At 42.5% G+C, this 20323-nt stretch overlaps 2 protein-coding genes across 2 annotated transcripts; both read right to left on the bottom strand.

Annotated features, from left to right (window-relative positions):
* Nucleotides 1–8069: 8069 nt before the first annotated feature.
* LOC112896339 (two-component response regulator ORR12-like) lies at nt 8070–9081 on the bottom strand. Its single transcript, XM_025964282.1, has 5 exons — nt 8994–9081; nt 8618–8664; nt 8437–8514; nt 8246–8316; nt 8070–8151 (listed from the first exon to the last, which is right to left on the bottom strand). Exons 1-5 carry the CDS (start codon nt 9079–9081, stop codon nt 8070–8072), a joined length of 366 nt encoding a protein of 121 aa, XP_025820067.1.
* Nucleotides 9082–12974: 3893 nt separating this feature from the next.
* Nucleotides 12975–18092, bottom strand: LOC112897597 (DNA polymerase epsilon subunit B). The gene is made up of 13 exons (XM_025965943.1): nt 17921–18092; nt 17638–17818; nt 16895–17048; nt 16595–16726; nt 16220–16297; nt 16025–16129; nt 15790–15870; nt 15566–15696; nt 15372–15466; nt 15001–15100; nt 13914–14028; nt 13722–13832; nt 12975–13518 (listed from the first exon to the last, which is right to left on the bottom strand). Exons 1-13 carry the CDS (start codon nt 18090–18092, stop codon nt 13372–13374), a joined length of 1602 nt encoding a protein of 533 aa, XP_025821728.1. The 3' UTR covers nt 12975–13371.
* Nucleotides 18093–20323: the final 2231 nt, after the last annotated feature.

Genomic DNA, 20323 nt, shown 5'->3' with positions numbered 1-20323 from the left:
ACCAGATGTGCCAAAGAATTGAATTCCAGCTGGAAAACCAGATCTCTGATCGGTTTTACCAACCCCAAAGATGCCAATTCAACTGTCTCTTTTTCTGAAATTCGAGTCGAGTAGCATCAGTTCTTAACTTCTCTGAAACGCTGGATGTATTCCGCCACCGTCTCTCCCCGCTTCTGGCGGACCTGTGCCAAATCAGCAATCCCAGCCTCTGCAGCTTCTGAATGATATTGTATATGGAACTGTTCCTCTAGCTGCTTCCAGGTGCAGATAGAATCAGGACCTAATGATGTGTACCATCCAAAAGCCGGCGCTGTGAGAGACTGCGAGAAAAGCCTCACTCGCAATGGATCCGACACCGAAATCAGCCCTAGCTGCGCCAGATATCAACTCACGTGCTCTATGGAGCTGGATCCTTCTGCTCCACTGAACTTGGTGAACTCAGGCAGTCGATACTTAGGCGGCAGGAGAATCAAGTCGTACTCGCTTGGATACGGCTTGGTGTAGCCGATCGCTCGCCTTCTTGGGAGAATGCCAAATTGATCTTTCAAGATGGCACTAATCTAATCCACTGTATGAACTCCTGGGGCCGAGTGCGTACCTTCGTGACTCGGCCCTGTTGCGTAAGTAGCCAGCCATGCCTGTTTGTCGGTATCGACTACAGATGTCCCCCCGGTTGTTCTCTGCATGGGTTGCACCAGGTTACCGCCATCTGGTATGTACGCACAAACATACCCATGCGGTACCTCCTTGGGGGTTCACTGAAGAATTGGTGATCAGCAGGGTCGCCTCCTACCTTGTATATGACGTATGCTGGAGAACTATGTTGCTCTGGAGCTGCAAATGCGTAAGGCACTGGTGGCCTGGCTTGAGAAGACAACTCCCCTTTGTGACTCCCTAAAGCAGGTCCTGTCGGAGAGTACTAGTATTTCATAATCTCTTGCACCACACGTACCGCGACGCGCTCAAGTGTGTTTACCAAACTCTCAGAATGTCAATGTAACGAATGAGCCACCATGTAGTTGACTTCCTGGCGGAGAGCTCGAGTGCGTTCTTCTGTAGGAGTAGACAGATCCACCTCGTCGAGTGCACCTTCAGATGAAAATCCCTTCCATCTGATGCCATGGTGACGGGTCCTTTCGAATGAGCCGATGAGATCGGCTTCAAAAAGATCCTTTATATCATTATACTTCTGTTTGTGCTCATCAGACAGCTCTTCATAGGTAATCGGGTTCTCGTTCGGCATCTTGATAGCGGAAGTCGATGTACCCGAAGAAGATGATGCAGTCGATTGTAGTCGATGTAGTCGAAGGAAGTAGTCGATGTAGTCGATGAAGTAGTCGATGAGGTCCAACTGTGCGTGCCATAATGTGTTGTCGGTCAAAACCCACCGGCAAGCAGCGACAGGCAACACGAGGAGCCGGGAGGCTTCCGATACGGCTGGTGGGTCCCGGTCCCTCGGTCAACGGCCCAGAAGTCCGGCACACGCCCTGGCTTGGTGAAGTGCTAGGCGTGCCACCTGACCTATACCTGATCAGGAAGGTGTAGAAGTCATTATCAGTTATTTCCCTGCACGCACAGCCATGTCAAACGTTAGTCTGAGCCACGATCGGCTCTTAAAATGACTCCCAAGGTCAGCTAGAAGAGCCGATGGTGCCTCTGCACTGGGTCGGACCTGTTCTTGTACTAGGTCGGACCTCCGGGTAACCCTCAAAATCGGCTGAAAGAAGCCGATTGTACTCGTTTAACATATTGATTCTACTAATATTCAAATTTCTTGTACGAATCCGATAGAAAAGATAAAAGCATGCTCTATAATCACCAAGCTAATCCAATCTATGACAGTAAAAGTCTTCACCGTGTAACCGGAACATCCTACGCGTGGTTAAGTCTAATGAACATGAAAGATAATAAGACGCTAACCTAAAAAGTGGCCTAAAAACCAACTAATAAGCCGATTCCCGAAACAATCCCTCCTTAGATTACCATAAAGCACCAAACATGCAGCCGGAACATTCAACCCATTTGAAGGGCCTAATCATACGGATATTAAACCAAATCCTTGTAATACAAATAATTACCATAACATATTAGATCTACTAATTGAGAACAGAGCAAGGTGCTGCCCTTGCACCTAGGATCACGCACAAAGGCAGCTAAACGATTACGAACAGCAAGCAGAGCAAAGATATACTATTAAGAACTAATGCAGTATCACAATCGTTTAAGATAACTAGTGTTACTCGCCATCAACAACGCTTCAGTATGAGAAACACAAAGATAAACAGATAGATATGACGCTGCCCCGACCATGCAGAGCATGATCGGAGCAACATGTCGATTACATGGAGAAACCCTTGGGAAAGGGGTGGCGATGCGCCGAGAGTTTGTTGTGAATATTGAATGATTGATTATTGAATCTCATGATACATATTTATAATCCGGAGACTTGATCTTTTTAACTAACCCTAGCTGATTACGATACAATCTCTAAATTACTATATTTAAACTATCCTTATTAAACGCACGGCCATCCCGGCCCTTAATATGCTCGCACAGAAGCCGATTCGCAAACCGTCACGATGATCTCCTTCAGCCCATGTTGCTCTCGGCCCATCATCTGGCCCTGTCAAATTATGGTGATAACACACGCTTGGAACATCCAATGATCATTCCGAAGCAACCGTTTGCCTTTCATTTCGACTCGTGGATCAGGGACACCACAAGCGACTGTAGGACCATACGCACATCCAATGTGCAGGACGTACGTCTGTAGCGCGACTACATGACCGTACTCCTGTCCGCTGTACGGAACGTATTCCCGCACGTCGGTGCATGTGCGAAAAACCAAATTATGAGTGGTGGGAGGTATGTCCACTCCTCGGGCCGATTGGTTACTAGGCTTACCGCTTTCCATATTTCACGGCATGTGGCTAGTACTTTCAAACGCTTAACCATAGCTACCACACATTGCGACCTTAGCAACTTTTATCAACATAGACGGGGTAACCTTCCAACTCATGATACTGCACATGACCCCGTCCATCATCCTTATAGTGATTGCATAATAGTAAACATTCAACTCCTATATCGCGCGAGTGTCAGGAAATCACTCGACTTCTGCCGGTCCTATTAGCAAAGCATCTGTTCGATAAGGACTCAGGCACAATACATAGGTTTCTAAGGTTCATGCATCTAGGGTTCCATTTCAACTCCTAGACTTAATGCATCATATAGATTTTTATATAAGTATAAAATTGTACAAGTGTAGTAATTTAAAATACTGGGTTATGCATCGGGGCTTGCCTTCTTGAGCGGGGCTGGGGTCAGGGATGTCAAGGACTTCCGAACCTTGGTTCGGGGCTTCGATTATATCCTCGGCGATGTTCAAGTGGTTTTCGGAAAACCCTTGCTCGTGTTCCGCAACTAGTTCGTAGTCCCCGTCGTCGAGTGTCATTGACTCTGCATGATATGCAATGATTTGAATTAGATGATTATTGAGTTAATAATTTTACTTCACGATAAAGTTGCAATCTAATAATGGATAAATATAACTTCATAATACAAGAATTTCAAATTTAACCCTATTATTGGTATCTTAATTATTGAATTATTTGAATTTGGTTAACAAGTTTGATTTTTATTTTAAAATCCATAAAGATTATGGCCTTGAATTTTTGTGGGTAAGCTTACTTCTAATAGATGAGCTTACTATGAATTTTTCATAATTTTCTAAAAATAAAAACTAAAGCATTTGAATTAAGTTTTAATTTTAAGTTTAAATTCAAACCTTAGGTAAAACAGTGCTATAAATTCTTGAAAGATTTATTATGAACTATTCAAATACAGAACATCATATGGTAAAAAGATCTAAGCATGAAAACCTTAGTAACATGCTTGAATAAATTTAAACCATTTCAAGCTTGATTTGCATAAGTTTAAATTAGTTCAAGCTAGGGTTCAGCAATGTAAGTGAAATTTAAGCTAGGGTTCAGTAATGTAAGTGAAATTATCACACAAGCTCACTTATACCCTAAGCTACACACCAAAAATCATAAGCAATAGAGCTAGCATGTAAAAGTTATACTCAAGATACCCTTTTGATAAACTTTAAAATAACTCTAAAAATATTTGGTTTCAAACTGCACTTCAGTAACAAAAGTTGTAGAGATAGACTTCTAGAGTACAACAAAATTAGTTTGACAATTTTTGGATTTTTTTACAAATTCATATGGATTTTCAAAGTTGGCTGATTTGAAATGGGGGTACTGGTTTTTCCACAGAAAGGCCCCTGAAAAGATTTGAATCCTTGCAATTGGATCCTTGGCCGGGTTACACAGGGATGTCGATCGGTGGCGACCAAATTCCAACGAGGGGGCTCACCGGCAGCGAGAGGAAAGTGGGGGAAAAGGTTCAGGAGCTCACGGCTGTCACGGGGGTGGCCGGTGTTGAAGAAGAGAGGGGCCGAGGCGGTGAGTCGACGGCGAACAGGGGCGGGCGGCGGGGCTCCGAGGGGCGGCGATGGCGTTCCGGTGACCGGAGTGCTGGAGGGCGGTGGGGAATTAGCTAGAAAGCTTCCTCGGGGGGATGTGGTGCTGGTGGTGTACTTGGCCGGGGCTGAGAGGCGGCGAAGCGTCGGGACGACAGCGAGACCGAACGGCGGCGGAGCTCGAGCTCACCGGCGCTGGGGTCCGGCTGCTCTAGTGCAGGAAAATGAAATTGGACGGGTCTGTGAGCATCAGTGGGTGGCGGCGGTGCTACTGGAGCATTGGATCGGGGATGGGAGGCGGCGGAGACGGCTGACGACGGCGAGCAGGAGCTGCGGCGGAGCTCCGGCAAGGCGTCGCGCTCGGGAAGAAGAAAGGCAACGGAAATGTGAGTGCGTGAAGGCAAGAGTGAGGTCACGGGATGCTCAGGGACGCGCTTCAAGTCGAGGAGGAGGCACGGCTAGCGAGAGCAGGTGCTGGAAAGCTCGGCGGCACGCGTGGCGGCTCGGGCGGCGGCGGCGCGACGTGGAGGAGCAGGGAGAGGGCCAGCGCAGGGTGGGGAGCGGTACGTGGCGCTGGAGTGGCACGTGGCGCAGAGAAGAGCGGCGCGGGGCAGCTGGAGCTCGGGAAATCAGCCGGCGAGAGCGGCGGGGTCAGGCGCAGAGAGAACAGAGAGAGGAGGGGCTGGAGGTAGACGATGAGGACTGATCTGCGATTTTCCCAAAAATGCAGGGACTCCAATGTAAAGCAAATACAACTTTCAAACCATAGCTCAAATGAAAATGTGCCCAAAAGCAAAAGTGTAGAGTTTAGCAAGATCTACAACTTTGCTTCAAGGTTCAGTTTCAAAAGAGTTAAGAATTTGAATCTAATTTAAAACTTGTCAAAACTTCAAACTTCACAAAATTCTATTTAAAATCTACACTCCACTTGAATCCTTAGGGTAGTTTCACCTCTATTTGTGGTTTAAAAGTAAGTTCTTACCTTTTTGCAAAATAACCTTCACATGTTTTGATTTTACCTCCCATTCTCACCCATTTTACACCAAAGGACCTAAATTTTCCAGAATTATAAAAAGATCCTTTTGCCTTTGCATTAAAGTTTTAGCATACATACATACAAAAGATCAAACACACACACTTTATATTAGAATCTAGTGTGTTTTAATGCTAAGTACCTGAATATCACACCCACGCCCTACATCTATTGTAACTACTCGTGTAGTAGGACTACTCATACAGTAGTAAAACTAGTCGGAGAAAGTAGGAAACTACTCGAAAAGTACTCGGGTAGAACTCCTGGGCTCGTATCCAACTAGGATTTCCATGTAACCTTGTCCGTCCAAACTATGTAAGGGCGGGCAGGGATCCTCTCCAAATATTCGATCACCCGATCACCACCTAAGGCAATACAAACCATACAGGACGTAGGGTATTACGCTCTCGGCGGCCCGAACCTGTCTAAACTTTATGTTCCTTGCACCTTCGAGTTTCTGATCTCGGCGACACCCTATCTACAAACTCACCACCTTGGGGTTTCCCTCGGTGGGCGTGGTGGTAAAACACCGACAGATGGCGCCGCCGTACTTGCGGCACACCCCTCCTGATGTGCCGGGGGCGGACCTCTTGTCTGTTCATTAGGGCCAACCACCTCACAGTGGCCGGAAGGTCGGATGCCCTGCTATCGTTACCGTTGGTCCGAGGTGGGGCCCGCTAGCTATCGTACGGTTGAGGGTGACCCGGTACGAACTATCCCATCGAGCTGACGGAGGGTGGCGTGGCCGGCGTGAGCGCCGGTCGCGGTGTCATGATGGCCCGACTGACCAGGGGCGCTCCTGCTGGTCCTCCGGTCCGTAGGTGGGGCCCCTACCCCGGCTGTCGAGGAAGGGGCGTGCATGTCTTGTCAAATCCAGCGCAGTTAATGCTGCTTCGCGCCTTTCCTATGAGATCTCGAGGTTGGGCTCTCTCCCGAGATCAGCTCGGGCCTCCGACTCCCATGGCTACATCATAGGTTGGGAGGGCGCCACATGTCCAGGGTGCTGCCGGGACTGTGCGCCTTTTCCCACTGGTGGGCCGGCGCTGGTTACGCTCCTATCCTGGTGGGTCGGGCCACCTAACAGTGGCTGGCTAATCCTTACTTAGGCCCTTGAGGTTCATCTTTGGGGTACCTGTGGTACTTAACCCCGTAAATATCTGATCTAAAATCTTGTTATCAACAAATGCTTCTTCTATCAAATAAAATATGTAATGTAAATTTGTAAGTGATTTCACTATGACACTTTAGTAGTAAAAAGCAAACACGGATTCTCCTGGGCTGCATGTCCAAATCATGATTTGAAGGATGAATGAATTTGGAAACCAAATGTTCATCTTAAAAGATAAAATTGTGAAAAGGCTATGAGGAATTTCGCAGAACCATGTTCAGAAGCTTGAACTTGAAGCAGAGTTTAGAAACATTGTTGGATAGTAGTAATTGAAGTATTGTACCTGGGGACAAAGCTTGGACAGGAAACTTTGTGCTATGTTATTAATGTATACTGGTGGATAGAAATTTGTTGTTATGTTATTGTTTTTGGAAGAAATTGGTGTTTTCGTCCTAAGAGGATGATGAATTAGGATAGTTCATGCTTAAGATAAACAAGGGAGGCTACCTCCAGGAGCATGATGAGTGCTTACTAGACCTGAAAATTTTAGGTCCAATCCACAAGCTTAGACTAAGCCCACTGGGTTTTAGCCCGCCCATGAGTATTGTAGAGTTGAACTTGGTCAAAGGAAACCAGCCCTAAAGTTTCTTTAGCCTGTTCAAGCCTAGCCCAGCTATTTAATTTAATTATTTTAAATAAAAAGGAGTGGGAGGCCAGAACCCGGCCCAAAGTTGCCCATGGAATGGGACTCGGTACGATTTTTAGGGCCAAATTAACCTTTTTTCAGCCCGTCCAAAAAATGGTCAAGTCTAGTTCTTACACTAATATCTTGGCTCTACACCGACATATTGACTCTATCTCTTCTGCCATCTGTCCCAGCAATAGTGAGTGATTCTAAATGGTTCTTGCTGCAATTTTTCATGGCAGATTTTGGAGGGGATGAACTGGAGGAGTAAACAAATGCGAGGAGGGAGATCTTGAATAAAATATGAGCCTATATCCTCCACTGCAAGTAATAATGAAGTGGTAACATTAATAAGAGAACAACATATTTACTATGTGTAACATGACATGTGATAATCACTAGACCTCTAAAACGACAATGAATCTTAGTATGATGTTCTTCTAAGTTCTCTAACTAGTTTGTAATGCAAAGGCATGATCATGAAGACACAAAACACTAAGAAGTCACACAATAGTCTTATATAGAAGTTCGAACAGACCACACACAGATGACGACATAAAAGAGGACCATACATGTTCATATCTAAATTATGACAGTCACAATAGTCTTACATAAGTTCAAATGGATTGGAACAAATGGTGACATAAAGGAGGACCATACATGGTCATATCCAAATAGCGATAATTAGGTAACGAGAAATATAACCCTATAGAAGAGTTATATTATTTCGTCTTTATTCATAGCCGTTGTCGGCTCATCAAATGTAGCTCAGAAGGTGAGGCACATTGGCAGCTTGGATAGGCTTGATGATATAGTCCTTTGCACCTCCATCAAGGCACCTTCATACAAAATAGGAATACATATCAAATTGAATACTTAGGTAAAAAAATTATGTAACAAATGTGTGACTTGACAATATTTCTATTTACTCACTTTTTTATCCTTTCAGGGATGTCCTCAGTGCATGTAATCACCACAGGGATATGATTAACCTTGGGTGATTTCTATGTAGGGAAAACAATTGTATTTATTAATTATTTATGTTTTAGTATTAATACACAGGAGTTAAACATTCAACACAACATTTGATGAAAGTAGAACTATTTTTCATCAAAGGAACCTACCTTCACCTCAACCAGAAGATCATAACCAGTCATATCATGCATACAGTAATCCATTAAAATCAACTGCACATCATGTTCCTGTATTCAAGTGCATGTAGACAAATATTTAGTAAATAATCAAATTAACCTAAATAAGTAAGCATATTTTTGTCAATAGCAATCATATCAACTATTGATATACCATTTCCAAGAACTTCAACGCTTGCTTTGAACCTTCCACGACAGTCACTACAAAATAAGAACAATAACAATATATATATTAAACATGATACCACTTAGGTGAAGAAAAAATATTGAAGATAGGAAAATAGATTGACATATATATTATAAACAGTATAAATATTATTTCTATTGTATCTTAAGTGCATCTGATTGCAAAAATTTCTGACCACAACACTACACAAGAACATAAGTGTATCTATGGCATCACAAGTCACTACTACTACATCCCACATTTGCAGTAAGTATAAAACTTAGAATTAAAAATCCTAGAAAGCAAGACATCATGAAAAGTTGATTACTGAATGCAAATGGAAAATTCATGTTAGTCATTTCACCTTGAATGTTACAAGTGTTTAGGACTCTTGATGCGACAAGGCGATCGACACAAGACTCAGCAACCAGGAGAACATGAGGTGCGGCCATGACACTCTTTGCACAACCTCCTTTTCTTTCTACAGGTCAACCTTGCAACCTTTGGTATAGGATGGTTTGTATTGTGTTGTTGCTATGGAAGTGAAGCCACAATGGTCCTATTTATATAGTAAGTGTGGTTGTAGTATGTATCCTCAAAATATTGAATAAATAACTTAAAGATGTAAGAACTATATCCTTAGGATAGATAATTAGTAATTTAATATACTAACAATATCCTTAGGCTATGAACCAACAACTTACAGCTACACTGACAATATATCTAATGTAGAGTGTGAATAACTAAAGACATGCATTTGGTAACAATATATCCTAAAGATAGATAAAGAATGAACAAAAGCAGGCACACTGGTATATGTTACAATACGACAAGTGAGAACATCCGTAAGATATAGAAAATATCCATAGTGAACTCCCTTCATACTTTTTTAATGTATAAAATATTTCAATTTGCATGGTTTGATCGCAATGCCTCTAGAAAGAATCAATATAGGGAATGTTAGATTCCCTGGCTGGCATGGCATGTATATGGGTTGCTGAGGAAAATGATGCCGTGGGCCTAGAATTCAAAGTATCTTAATTTTCTACCGATTCTCTTCAAGTTGAGCTTGATATTTTGCTATTATACAGATCTCTTCATTGGTAATGTTACAACCTAATTTCATCGCGGCATGAAAAAAGTTTTTAACTCAACTTCACATAATGTAAAAATAGACCCCATTTTGCCAATTCATTAGTAAGTATTATGTTAGTTGTTTCCCATTTATAAGCATCGAAACAAAATGAGTGAAAGCTAGAACTTGCATAAATTAGATACCTAACAACTATCATGCATAGCACAAGTTAAGCTTGTAGGGATATCCAATGAAAATACACCAGGTATGGAAATTGTACTAATATTTTTAGAAGTCTCAATGAATTACCAACGATATGGGCACGATGTTCTAATTGAAAGTAAAACTTAAAGAGCAAAGTTGACTTAATGTTTTTGTGATTTCTCGGCTAACTGTGTTTTTCTTGAAAATTTATGGAAATATGTAACATGTTAGGCTATGTATTAAGTAAATACGGTAGTGAAATTGGCATATAAAATCGGTGGTAATATGATGAAATACAAGCGTGTAGAATCATCATTGTAGCTCGCAACGTCCTCCTTCAGTGAAACCCCGACAAACTTTGACTGAGATAGATGGCTTTGGTGTGGGAGGAGGTGAGTTCTTTCTTCCCCTTGCTTGCTTGGTGAGATGAGGGTGAGAGAGTGAATGGGAGAAGGAGAGAACGTGTTAACACAGTGAGAGGGAGCAGGAGTGCTGGTTGAGAACACTTGAGTGGGGCATGGGCAAACCACACAATGCGCAATGGTTTTACATGCTCAACACGCTCGCATGTGCTTTTAGAGGTTAGACCATGAGTGAAATGTGGTTAGACTGTTGAAGAAGTTTATGTAACTTTTGGTTTCTGTAAAGAAAACTCTCTCTTTGCTTCCTTATCCAAACGTGGTCTTCTAAGCTTCAAACAAATATATAGAATTTTTTGTTTAGATACTAGAAATCAAGAGTGACCTATTTTATTTGGATCTAGCATCATGGATATTATAGATTTGAGATGAAAATTCTTCCCATAATGCTATATTTTGATATTCACCTAAGTTGTGTAGCCTCAAGATAGTCTTCTAAAATCCAAAAAAAATCTCCAAAATTCGATAGTTGGAAAAGTAGTATTTAATCAATTTAATTCACAAAAAAGTCCTACAATTAAAATGAAATTCGTTTTTATTTTTTAAAAAATAAATGTGTGAAAATTTAAAGATCATGGTAAATTTGATTGTCTACTTGTTTAATGAGTGTTACGGTACTTGGGAGTTGGGAGGGGGGGTGCTTGAGGTACATTTTCTTAAGAAATATGGACCATTTGATCTTAACGAGGGAAGATTTTGGGGGGGTGGGGGTGGGTGCAGTCGCAGATACGTTAGAGCCATACCTTGTGCCACACATTTTCTTCAGGTGAGGTGAGCGATACAAATCCCATCGTGTTATTCGGCCTGCAAGCTGGACCGGGGCACCAGCATCTCTACTACGTTTAGACTGGGCAACCCTTATCGGGCCTTATGTCATCCCCCTCTGAGCATATGCCAGCTTCTGAACCTGCTCTGCAATGTGCCTTCAACACAGCGGTGTCATGCAGGCAGTGCATAATCGCAAATGGAGCCTTTTCAAGTAGCAACAAATCAACTCCACAGTTACCAAAAATATTAGCTATTTTTCGCAGGTATCAGTCCAGTTACTTATATGTATACATATGTAGTTTTTTTTATTTTGTCTTCTACTACTATTATATTATGTTCCTATAGAAATTGTTAAATCTTTCCTCAAAAGATTGTTATGTTTTAAAAACAACACACTTAATCTAGTAATGGAGTGACCGAGCTAGTACGTTTGCCAATGGACAAATCCTACAACAAAACCCTCCAATCGCATCTTCACCTTATCTTTCTATCTTTTGACCGAAGTCAGCAGGGAAACCTCAACCTATTTTTTTTAATTTTTTATTTTAGACCCATTGAATTCGCTTCTACGGGGAGTCGAACTCAGGTGTGATGAATGCTACGTAGGTGCTCTAACCACTAGGCTAGATTTTGTATCTTACTTTTCTCGTTTCAAATTATAAATCATTTTGATTTTTTAAAATATATAAATTTTGTTATGTATCTAGATATACATTATAATTTGAAACGGGTAAGTATTTGTTTCTCCGATGGGTTGAACACATCGCTTTTGCTGCTTTGGGCAAAGGGACTGACTCCCGACAGGCCGTGTCCATCGAACAGCTGACAGGCATGAGATGAGAGCACTAGGAGTCTAGCACAATTCCAAGGTGATTGCTGAAAGCATTTTGCTTTGGCGGCATACCAGCGGACAGCTGCGGATCCTGGATTTGCATCCAGCAGGCAGATTTTATTCATCCACAATTAGCACAAAACAATTATTTTCCTATATTGATAACATTCATATATGTCAAACTAACAGTCACCATCTTCCAACTTAAAATTGCATTCCCTGTAAAAAAACCCTTAAAACTACATTCCGCACTACAAGAAACGCCCTAATTATTGGATTAGCATGATACGCCTGTTTAATGGTGGAATAAGCAAGGAAAAGAACGATGCCATAGGAATTTGTTAAAAAATAGCTATGGACCTGATCTTAGCCTATTTTTAGCAGGATACTTTTCTCCCTAATAAACCCTAGGTAAAATAAGTATATTAGTCTAGCAAAGAATTTTCTCATACGCTAACAAAACCATTCTGGCCATCCTAGAGATTAGCGTATATATTGAAGAGACACTCAACATGTACTGATGTACCGAAAAGCAAGGATTCTTGTCTGGCAATGGCAATTTCTGAGCACTAAGCAAGAACGAGATGCAAAGCTAACTCGGGTAGTAACGGTAACAGAGGTTTCTGAATGCCTGGCTGAGCTAAATTCAAGCACTGTAGAAGGATGCGACACATGCTTCCGGGTCCTGAAAGGCTTGTCAATTCGTACCGACCCTAAAGCCTGGTGTTCTGCATCAGCACGCACGACCCTAAAGCTGAAGCACTCTTTCAGAGCTTTAATTTACCAATGAGTTCAGAGTTTACTCAGGTTGCCCAACAGAGGTTTGTGTCGACCTGCTCAGTAACATAATCGTGGTTACGTTGAGATGTCTTCATCAACAAACTGTGTCACACGGAAATGCTGATGCGATGTCAACAGAAATTCGTTTTCTGTATGGTTCCACCTATTGTTGAGCCACCAGATATAGCACATGATTCATTTTTCAGAATAATCAGATAAAACATCGGAGATCAGAAACTTGAGCATTAGATACTTGACATAGAACAATTAGGAACGCTCTCAAAAGGTGGTCTTGTTAATATGATTTACAACAATGAATTCTGAATGGTACAAGTAAAAATATGTTGGTAAAACATACAATGTCAGTCAGTTAAAACCATCTAGAGATGTTTGCTGCACAAACACCATTACCATCTGTTGCTATTCCTCTATTGAGCCTATGATCAGATGTCAGCATCAGATCTCTTCAGAGAAACACAACTTCATGGATGCCATGTTTTTTCCAGATTCTTAGTGGAAATGGCCTGCTCCTTAATTAACTGCCAGAGCCACAACTATCAATCTGGATGGATGATGTGCATTTCTAATATATATCATCGAAGACTAGGAGAATGCTGGGTTGGATGCTACACGTCAGTACGTCTCAATTTGTTCTCCCTTTATGTTAGCCTTCTAGTGCAGAAAGTTCAACCTCCTTAGTGCAAGGTCGGTATGCTGCAAAGGTGCTATCATTTGCAAACGAACCTGGATTAAAGCAAGTAATTCCAGTGTATTTGAAGGCTTTCTGCTCGCTTTTGTCAGCCAATACTATCTGAAGGAGTTATGAAAAGAGAAGAATGAGTACTATATCATCCAAACTTTTGGTGAGAGCGGCTATATTTATTCAGTAAAAGATCACTTATGAGTTGTGCATATTCAAGCTAACAAATGAGCACAAGAGAAGATCCACTGCAACTATAACCCGAAAATATGTTTTGAGGCAAGATTTGCACAAACTACATTCAAATGACTTACCGTGTGAGGAGTTGGATACAACCGAAGGCAATGATCGTAATTCCATATGATAGGTTGAACAGTAAGAGGCAATGGACAAAGATGACTCTGATGGGTGATAGTTGCTACCAGCTGAGAAGAAAAGGATTGTTTAAGGTCTTCAAAGGGATTATTCTAACAATTAACAAAAAAGACATAAGTCATTTAACTCACATGCTCAAAAGGGTCACTTGTTTCTTCCGTTGTTGGAGGAATGAGACATGACCGCCGCATCCTGTAAAGGAGATCTTGCCGGAAAAACACAATTTCTTGTGTATAAAACTTCACCCTGAATTAGAGATGGAACACATAGGAACTGAGAAATATGTAACCTGAAGTGTACTTTTGATCATTACATCTTGATCTAGATTGGTGAAACAGTTTGGACAAGATGTTCTGTGGCAAATCTATCACTTTAGTGGTTAGTGTATGAAGCTTTTTCCAAGACCTGACTGAAATTTCAGTGGACGATGATTCAGAAAATAAACCAGATGAAGCACACAGTACCTAAAACAGATATATATTGCATGCATTATGCTGCCTATCCAAAAGAATACTAGGCACATCAGTAGAGTAGCATGAAAAATGGTGATTAAGCTCTTCATGTATCCATTGCCATTGTGCATCATGAAATTGTGTAAAGAGATCCCAAAATAATTGAGAGCATAGCTGCATAAGTTATCACAGTAACTTCAGTACATTCCATGTAGGAAGGATAGATTGCGTGGGGTAATTTGCTTGAGCCTCTCGGGCGGTATATATACAGCGTGTTCGGTTGTGATGGCTGTAGGAGGGCTGCAGCTGGATAGTGCTACAAGCAGCTGCTCGATGGAATTGGTGCTGATAAAAAGCCTGCTGCTCCTGTCTGGCTGTGGCTGCTGAAGCAGCACGTCCGAACTTCAGGGGTAAGATACCTCCCCAGTACATATGGCAGTCCGTGAATATACTCTAACACTAAAAAAAACATTTACTGCAGTACATCAAAAGCTTAACTTCATAGAGTGACTGCTGACCTTTTGCTATATTTACAGACAATGATGGCACGTTACAATTAGCATGATTCATAACATAATAACACTGCTGTTCCATCATTTTGGACACAGTGATTTTCTTTGGCTGAATACTTAAGATTTCCATACTGGAAGCCATACTAGTTTTACACCTAAAATTTTATTATTAACTCTGGTGTTTGACGTGCACATCTTTGTATTAGTATAATCCTGGTAGCAGTTGGAATTTAAGCATTAGTTACATGACAAACCTGCAGGGGTTGCTTACGAATATTGCATTTGGGATGTGCTTCTGAATTTCTTCAATTAGATATTTTGGAAGTGCGCACCTTGGGAGAGCTTTAGAAGGGCCTGCATAATTGTTTTCAAGTAAAAACAGCATGTCAAGTAATGAAGAAACAAAGAAACATCTCATTGCAGTTATCAGGGGAGGCAGTTGGCACTATATCAGTGAACAAGCTAATTTATAGTGTCTTATCACTACTACTATCACAGAAAATGTTGTACATCTAAAATAACATAGTAAAGCTAGGATATAAAAAGAATGGACCAAACTAATAGCCATAACATGGTCCATCTAAATCTAGATTGAGTTAAAAGTGTATCATTAAGTCTGGAGTACCTGCATCATCAGGACCTGGAACGAATAAGAAACGGCTATGCTCCTTTAATCTAGATCGAGCTGCAATTATCTCGCCAAGCTTTCCAAATTGCAATCTGTGTGAAAATACACAGTTGATGCTAATCTTGCACTGGAATAGCAAGAACAAAGAGCATACAACTTTCAGCCATCTCTAATGGAACAGGAAGTCATACCTTAGTTCTTCAAAAGAATTGAATGCTAGATTGCAGGGACGAGAGCAGAAATTGCCCATCAAAACAAAGAGGGAAGGCACCACTTCCACACTATCATAACCATCAAGAACAATAGCCAACTTCTCCATAGTCTTCTCTACGAGATAACACATATAAACATCCTGAGAGTAGGACGCAATAATGATTGTAATACAAAATCAAGAACTAATGTAAAAGAGAAATACCTCAGGATTGTCCAGCCAAACATCCGAAAGTATGACAAACATATCATTCACAGCCTTTTTTTCGAGTGATGATAATCTTAGCTGTTGGTTATCAATTGTAGCAAAAAAAATATCAGTAAAGATATTTTTGACAAGACCTAATTATTCAACAATTAGAATGAATATTGAACTCTTTTATTTCGAGCAATTTGGGGGGAGAGGCTCCCACCAAATTTTTATGAGTTATCGAACTTACTGTTTCTTCAGTTGGTAGTACACCTCCCCCAAAGAAATCAAGACCCATGAGTAATGAAAGTGATGCTTCTCTGTCCTCTAGGGGAGGAAACCCACATGTATTAACCTGCGCATAATTTGATCATAATTGCATTATTAGAATAAATAATACAGCAAAGAGCTGGAAAATTTTCAATGAAATGCAAATCGCATAGACCTGGAAAATGCCATTTGAAAGCAGCTCCCCTTCGGCCACGATTACAGTATTTTCAACAAAAAAACCTGACGTGATTTTGTGTTATATATTAAGGAAAGTGGTAATGCTTTCTCAACAATCATCGAACCCACATGGATAATGCCAGATGTTGGTAAAAACATGCTGCAAATGTTCTTAGTCTTCTATGTTATGTTAACCTATATAAAAAAGGAGGAAATTCCTTTGCATACCCTCGTTCAAAGGTGACTGGAGGAAGTTTAAAGTTGACACATTTTTATTTGATAAAGAAAAAATATATCAGTTTAATAGATTATTCACATGAATGTAATGGTAACGAGCCATCAGTGGTAAAATAACACTGCATTTTTAGGATATGGCATTTGATAAGTCAATTGGAACTGCTCCAGTAAGATCCTCCAAGTAGAACTGGCGCTCCTCCAACTGTGAAATGACCCCCATAATCCATCTCCGTCCAGTGCACCCAATTAGAGACTGTATAGAAGTAATCTAAATGGAAAAGAAAAGGTATAAGCTACTTCACATAGAAAGAATAACAAACAAAAAACGAATTGTAAAAAGTGGTTTAATGATATTCTTTGCAGAATTGGAGTCAAGTCGTAAGGATTAAAGAAATCAATCTATGATAGACAGATACAACATAGCATGGACAAATACCTCGCAACTGCTATCTTCAGTCACAACCATGTCAAAAGCTGGCTTAGAGAAATATTTATCGCGAGATAGCCTCTGAAGTAGCACTTGGTACCTGTCCCTATAAAGGGAAGCTTTATCTCCAGCTTCTCCATGGATAGGTAATCTGCCAGTGTGCCTGTTATGCATAGAAAATCCCAGCATATGGTCAACGACAGAAACATAAGGGCTTTGTAATCGCTACCTCCCAATTCCCAAAATATGGCCAAATAATACAGAAAACGAGCTCTTTCAGCAAGTTATGTGCTCAACATGAAATTTCTTAGTAAGAAAATGAGCTCATTTTCTAAAACCCTAATCCACATGACCAGGCTAATTAAATGGCGAATTTGTCAGCAGCGATTTCCTGAACTCAAAAAAGGATTCATCTAACACAGTTTCTTTTAAACTTGTAGAAACAGGAGTTTGTCTTTTTCTAAAGTAAATTGTAAATATAGGGTCCACACAAGCTACACTAATACACCTACTCTGCAAATTAACAAAAAGAGTTCATGTCAGATTTAAGCAACCAGATACATAAATAATGCTTTTGTGGCAGAAGCTACCCGACCATCAACCAAAATCACTATTTTAGCATCCGATTTAGCTAAATAGCCAGCCATATTTAGACCAAGTTCAACAGTGAAGCCCAATGAAAGGGAACAGAACAGCACAACCCCCGTAGCGAATTGCCCAGATCTACAGGAGAAAAGGCAGCGTCCACATACTCGTAGAACACTTTCTTGATTGGGTCGTAGTGGAACCGCGGCACGAGGAACGCGTCCACCACCCGCAGCGCGGACCGGGCGCTGGTGACCGCCGGCGACGCCGCATCGACCGCCTCCTCCGCCTCGACGAGCAGCGCCACCACGCGCCGGACCGCGTCCCGATCCAGTATCGAAGACTGCACTGCGCGCACCGCGCGGGCGCCCAGGGCCACAGGCATCAAGACTACAGCCACCAAAAAAACAACAGGAGACGAGACGACAAGCGGAGGGAGGAGCGGCTTACGCGGCTCCTTGTCGAGCTCGTCGAGGAGGAGGTCGAGCGCGTCGTCCTCGGCCTCGGGGAAGCGCTCGAGGAAGGCGGCCGCCTCCTCGAGGGCCTCGACCTTGAGCGTGAAGCCGCGCAGGCGGAACTTGCGCTGCAGCTTCCTGCGCGTGGCCGCCGACGGCGGCGCCATGGGAGGAGGAGGGGGCGGAAAGCGGCGGGGGGCGGGGCAGAGGGTGTGGCGGGAAGCGGGGATTGGGGTTTGGGGAAATGGCGGGATAATAATGGCCACTTCCTGGGCTTCTCTGCTTTTGTGTGCCTTATTGGGCCGTAGACGGTATGAAATCGTAAGGACCGGCCCAATGTCACGTCTCTGACAAGCCCAGCGCCTACCAAACCACAATTTTATCCCGTGAGGTGGTAAAGCCCAGTGGGCCTTTTGAATTTGGAGTCCTGAGGTCTTGAGAAGTTGAGGTATTTAATATTTTGTTTGTACGCTTTATTCCATCAACATGATGATTGATTGATTGGGCCAAAGCTGATCTCGGTAAAGTTTACTTTTGATTATTTGATACGATATGTCGGGTGACAGATGCAAACAGGACAAGAAGGCAAGGGATTCTATGTGGCTTGTACAAGCAACACTTCCGCCTTCGAAGTCGCACTCACACTTAAGCCATCAATCACACTGTCAAGTGATTCTATCCGTTTGTCTGCTAACGATCGAGAGAGCTAGTACTCCTATCTCTTTTTATAGTGCGAGTACAAACCTTCAATTTCAAAGATCGTATTTTAAATAAAAACGCTAATCCTTACAAGATATAAACTTTTGTTATAAAAAAAGTGAAACTTTGGCTAGAATAGTATAAGAAAACAATCATGTCAAAATATAACTTTACTATAACTTTAGAGACCTTGCCGAGTGATAGCACCCATCCCCATTTCCTCTTTTTTCACGGAACCCTCCAAATCTCTCTCCGGATGACCGTCGTAAGAGCATCTCCAAAAACCAAGCCAAATCTCTCACTCTCAATATTGTCATTTAGCTAAGATTCGCTCTCCATATTTAGGTATACTCCAACGGACTAGCCAAATCCTTAACTATCCATATTCAAAATTTCAAATCACCCCTTCCTACTCAAATCCACCGAGCTCACCTCCACCTCGGCTCCTCTCCCCTGCGGCCATGACGCCTCCACCTTCTCCCTCTCCAGCAGTCAGCGCCGCCACCTTCTTCCTCTTCTCTATCCATGCCGGCAGCGGCCCAGCTCCCCTCCCCCTCTGCTTTCCCCACGGACAGTAGAGCAGCCCCGGCGCCCCTCTCCTCTGCCTTCCAACCAAAGTCTAGCAGCCATGGCGCCGAGCAGAGCGAGCTCCCTCGCCTCCCTTTCCTTGGAGCACCAAAATTTAAGGGAGACACACACCCGCACAGCACCTAGTCCTCGGCGTCGGGCAGGCAGGAGAGGGCGCAGGCTCGACGGCGCCGCCGGCAGGAGCTGCGCCAGCTCGACGGCGCGCCGGCAGGAGGGGGCGCGGGAGCTGTGCGGGCTCGACGGCGCGCCGGCGGAAGGGGGCGAGCGGCACGGGAAAGGAGCCTCTGCGAGAGGGAGAGGTCGAGATTGCGAGTGCGAGGCCTCAGCAAATATGGCTAGCGAGGGGGATGGATTTCGAGCGGGATTGCGAGCGGAGGTAGATGGCGAGCCTCTTGGATGCCGGTTTCTGCCCTTTCTCCTTTTTTTATGGATCCATGTAGAAATCAGAGGGCAGTAGGAAGAACGGTGTCGCCCTATCTTGGGTCGATGCACCGGCTGCGTGTTAATTCAATGATCGGAGAAAAGCCCTCCTCATGGCGTTACATATATACGTGAGACAATAGGAAGTTCGGTCAGGACTCCATTACAAGAAAATCTAATATTAACAATTCTATCTATAGGAGTTCTAGACCAATGCATATCCTTGTTGCTTCACGTTTACAATCAATGGAAACTTATCTAATTATAACCTTTCTTAACAGTCTCCCTCAATCATAACCTTCTGAGGTTAAGATTAGTCTTGAAATTTTCAAATAATCTTACAGACAAAGGCTTTGTAAAACCATCTGCAATCTGATCTCCAGACGGGATGAACTCAATCTCCAAAAGTTTCTGAGTTACTCGTTCTCTAACAAAATGAAAATCAACCTCAATATGTTTGGTTCTAGCATGAAACACTGGATTAGCTGACAAATATTTAGCACCAAGATTGTCACACCATAATTTTGCTGCATGTGGATTTTTAACCTCCAATTCTTTGAGTAAAGTTTGTACCCACATAATTTCTGCAGTTGCATTAGCCATAGCTTTATATTCTGACTCTGTACTAGATCTTGATACTGTAGCTTGCTTACGAGCACTCCAGGATACTAAGTTTGATCCAATAAATACA

This window comes from Panicum hallii, chromosome 6, assembly GCF_002211085.1.
Source record: "Panicum hallii strain FIL2 chromosome 6, PHallii_v3.1, whole genome shotgun sequence".
Classification (NCBI taxonomy): Eukaryota; Viridiplantae; Streptophyta; class Magnoliopsida; order Poales; family Poaceae; genus Panicum; species Panicum hallii.
Note: the sequence above shows the minus strand (reverse complement) of the source record. Positions and strands in the feature narration are given on the sequence as shown.

Coding starts and splice junctions, on each gene's coding strand:
- LOC112896339 (XM_025964282.1), bottom strand. CDS start 9,081: ATGGCCGCACCTCATGTTCTCCTGGTTGCTGAGTCTTGTGTCGATCGC. Junction 8,515..8,617: donor CGTTGAAGTTCTTGGAAATG/GTATATCAATAG, acceptor ACTTGAATACAG/GAACATGATGTGCAGTTGAT. Junction 8,317..8,436: donor ATCTTCTGGTTGAGGTGAAG/GTAGGTTCCTTT, acceptor TTCCCTACATAG/AAATCACCCAAGGTTAATCA.
- LOC112897597 (XM_025965943.1), bottom strand. CDS start 18,092: ATGGCGCCGCCGTCGGCGGCCACGCGCAGGAAGCTGCAGCGCAAGTTC. Junction 16,130..16,219: donor TTTCAAATGGCATTTTCCAG/GTCTATGCGATT, acceptor AATTATGCGCAG/GTTAATACATGTGGGTTTCC. Junction 15,697..15,789: donor TTTGGCTGGACAATCCTGAG/GTATTTCTCTTT, acceptor CTCGTAGAGAAG/ACTATGGAGAAGTTGGCTAT.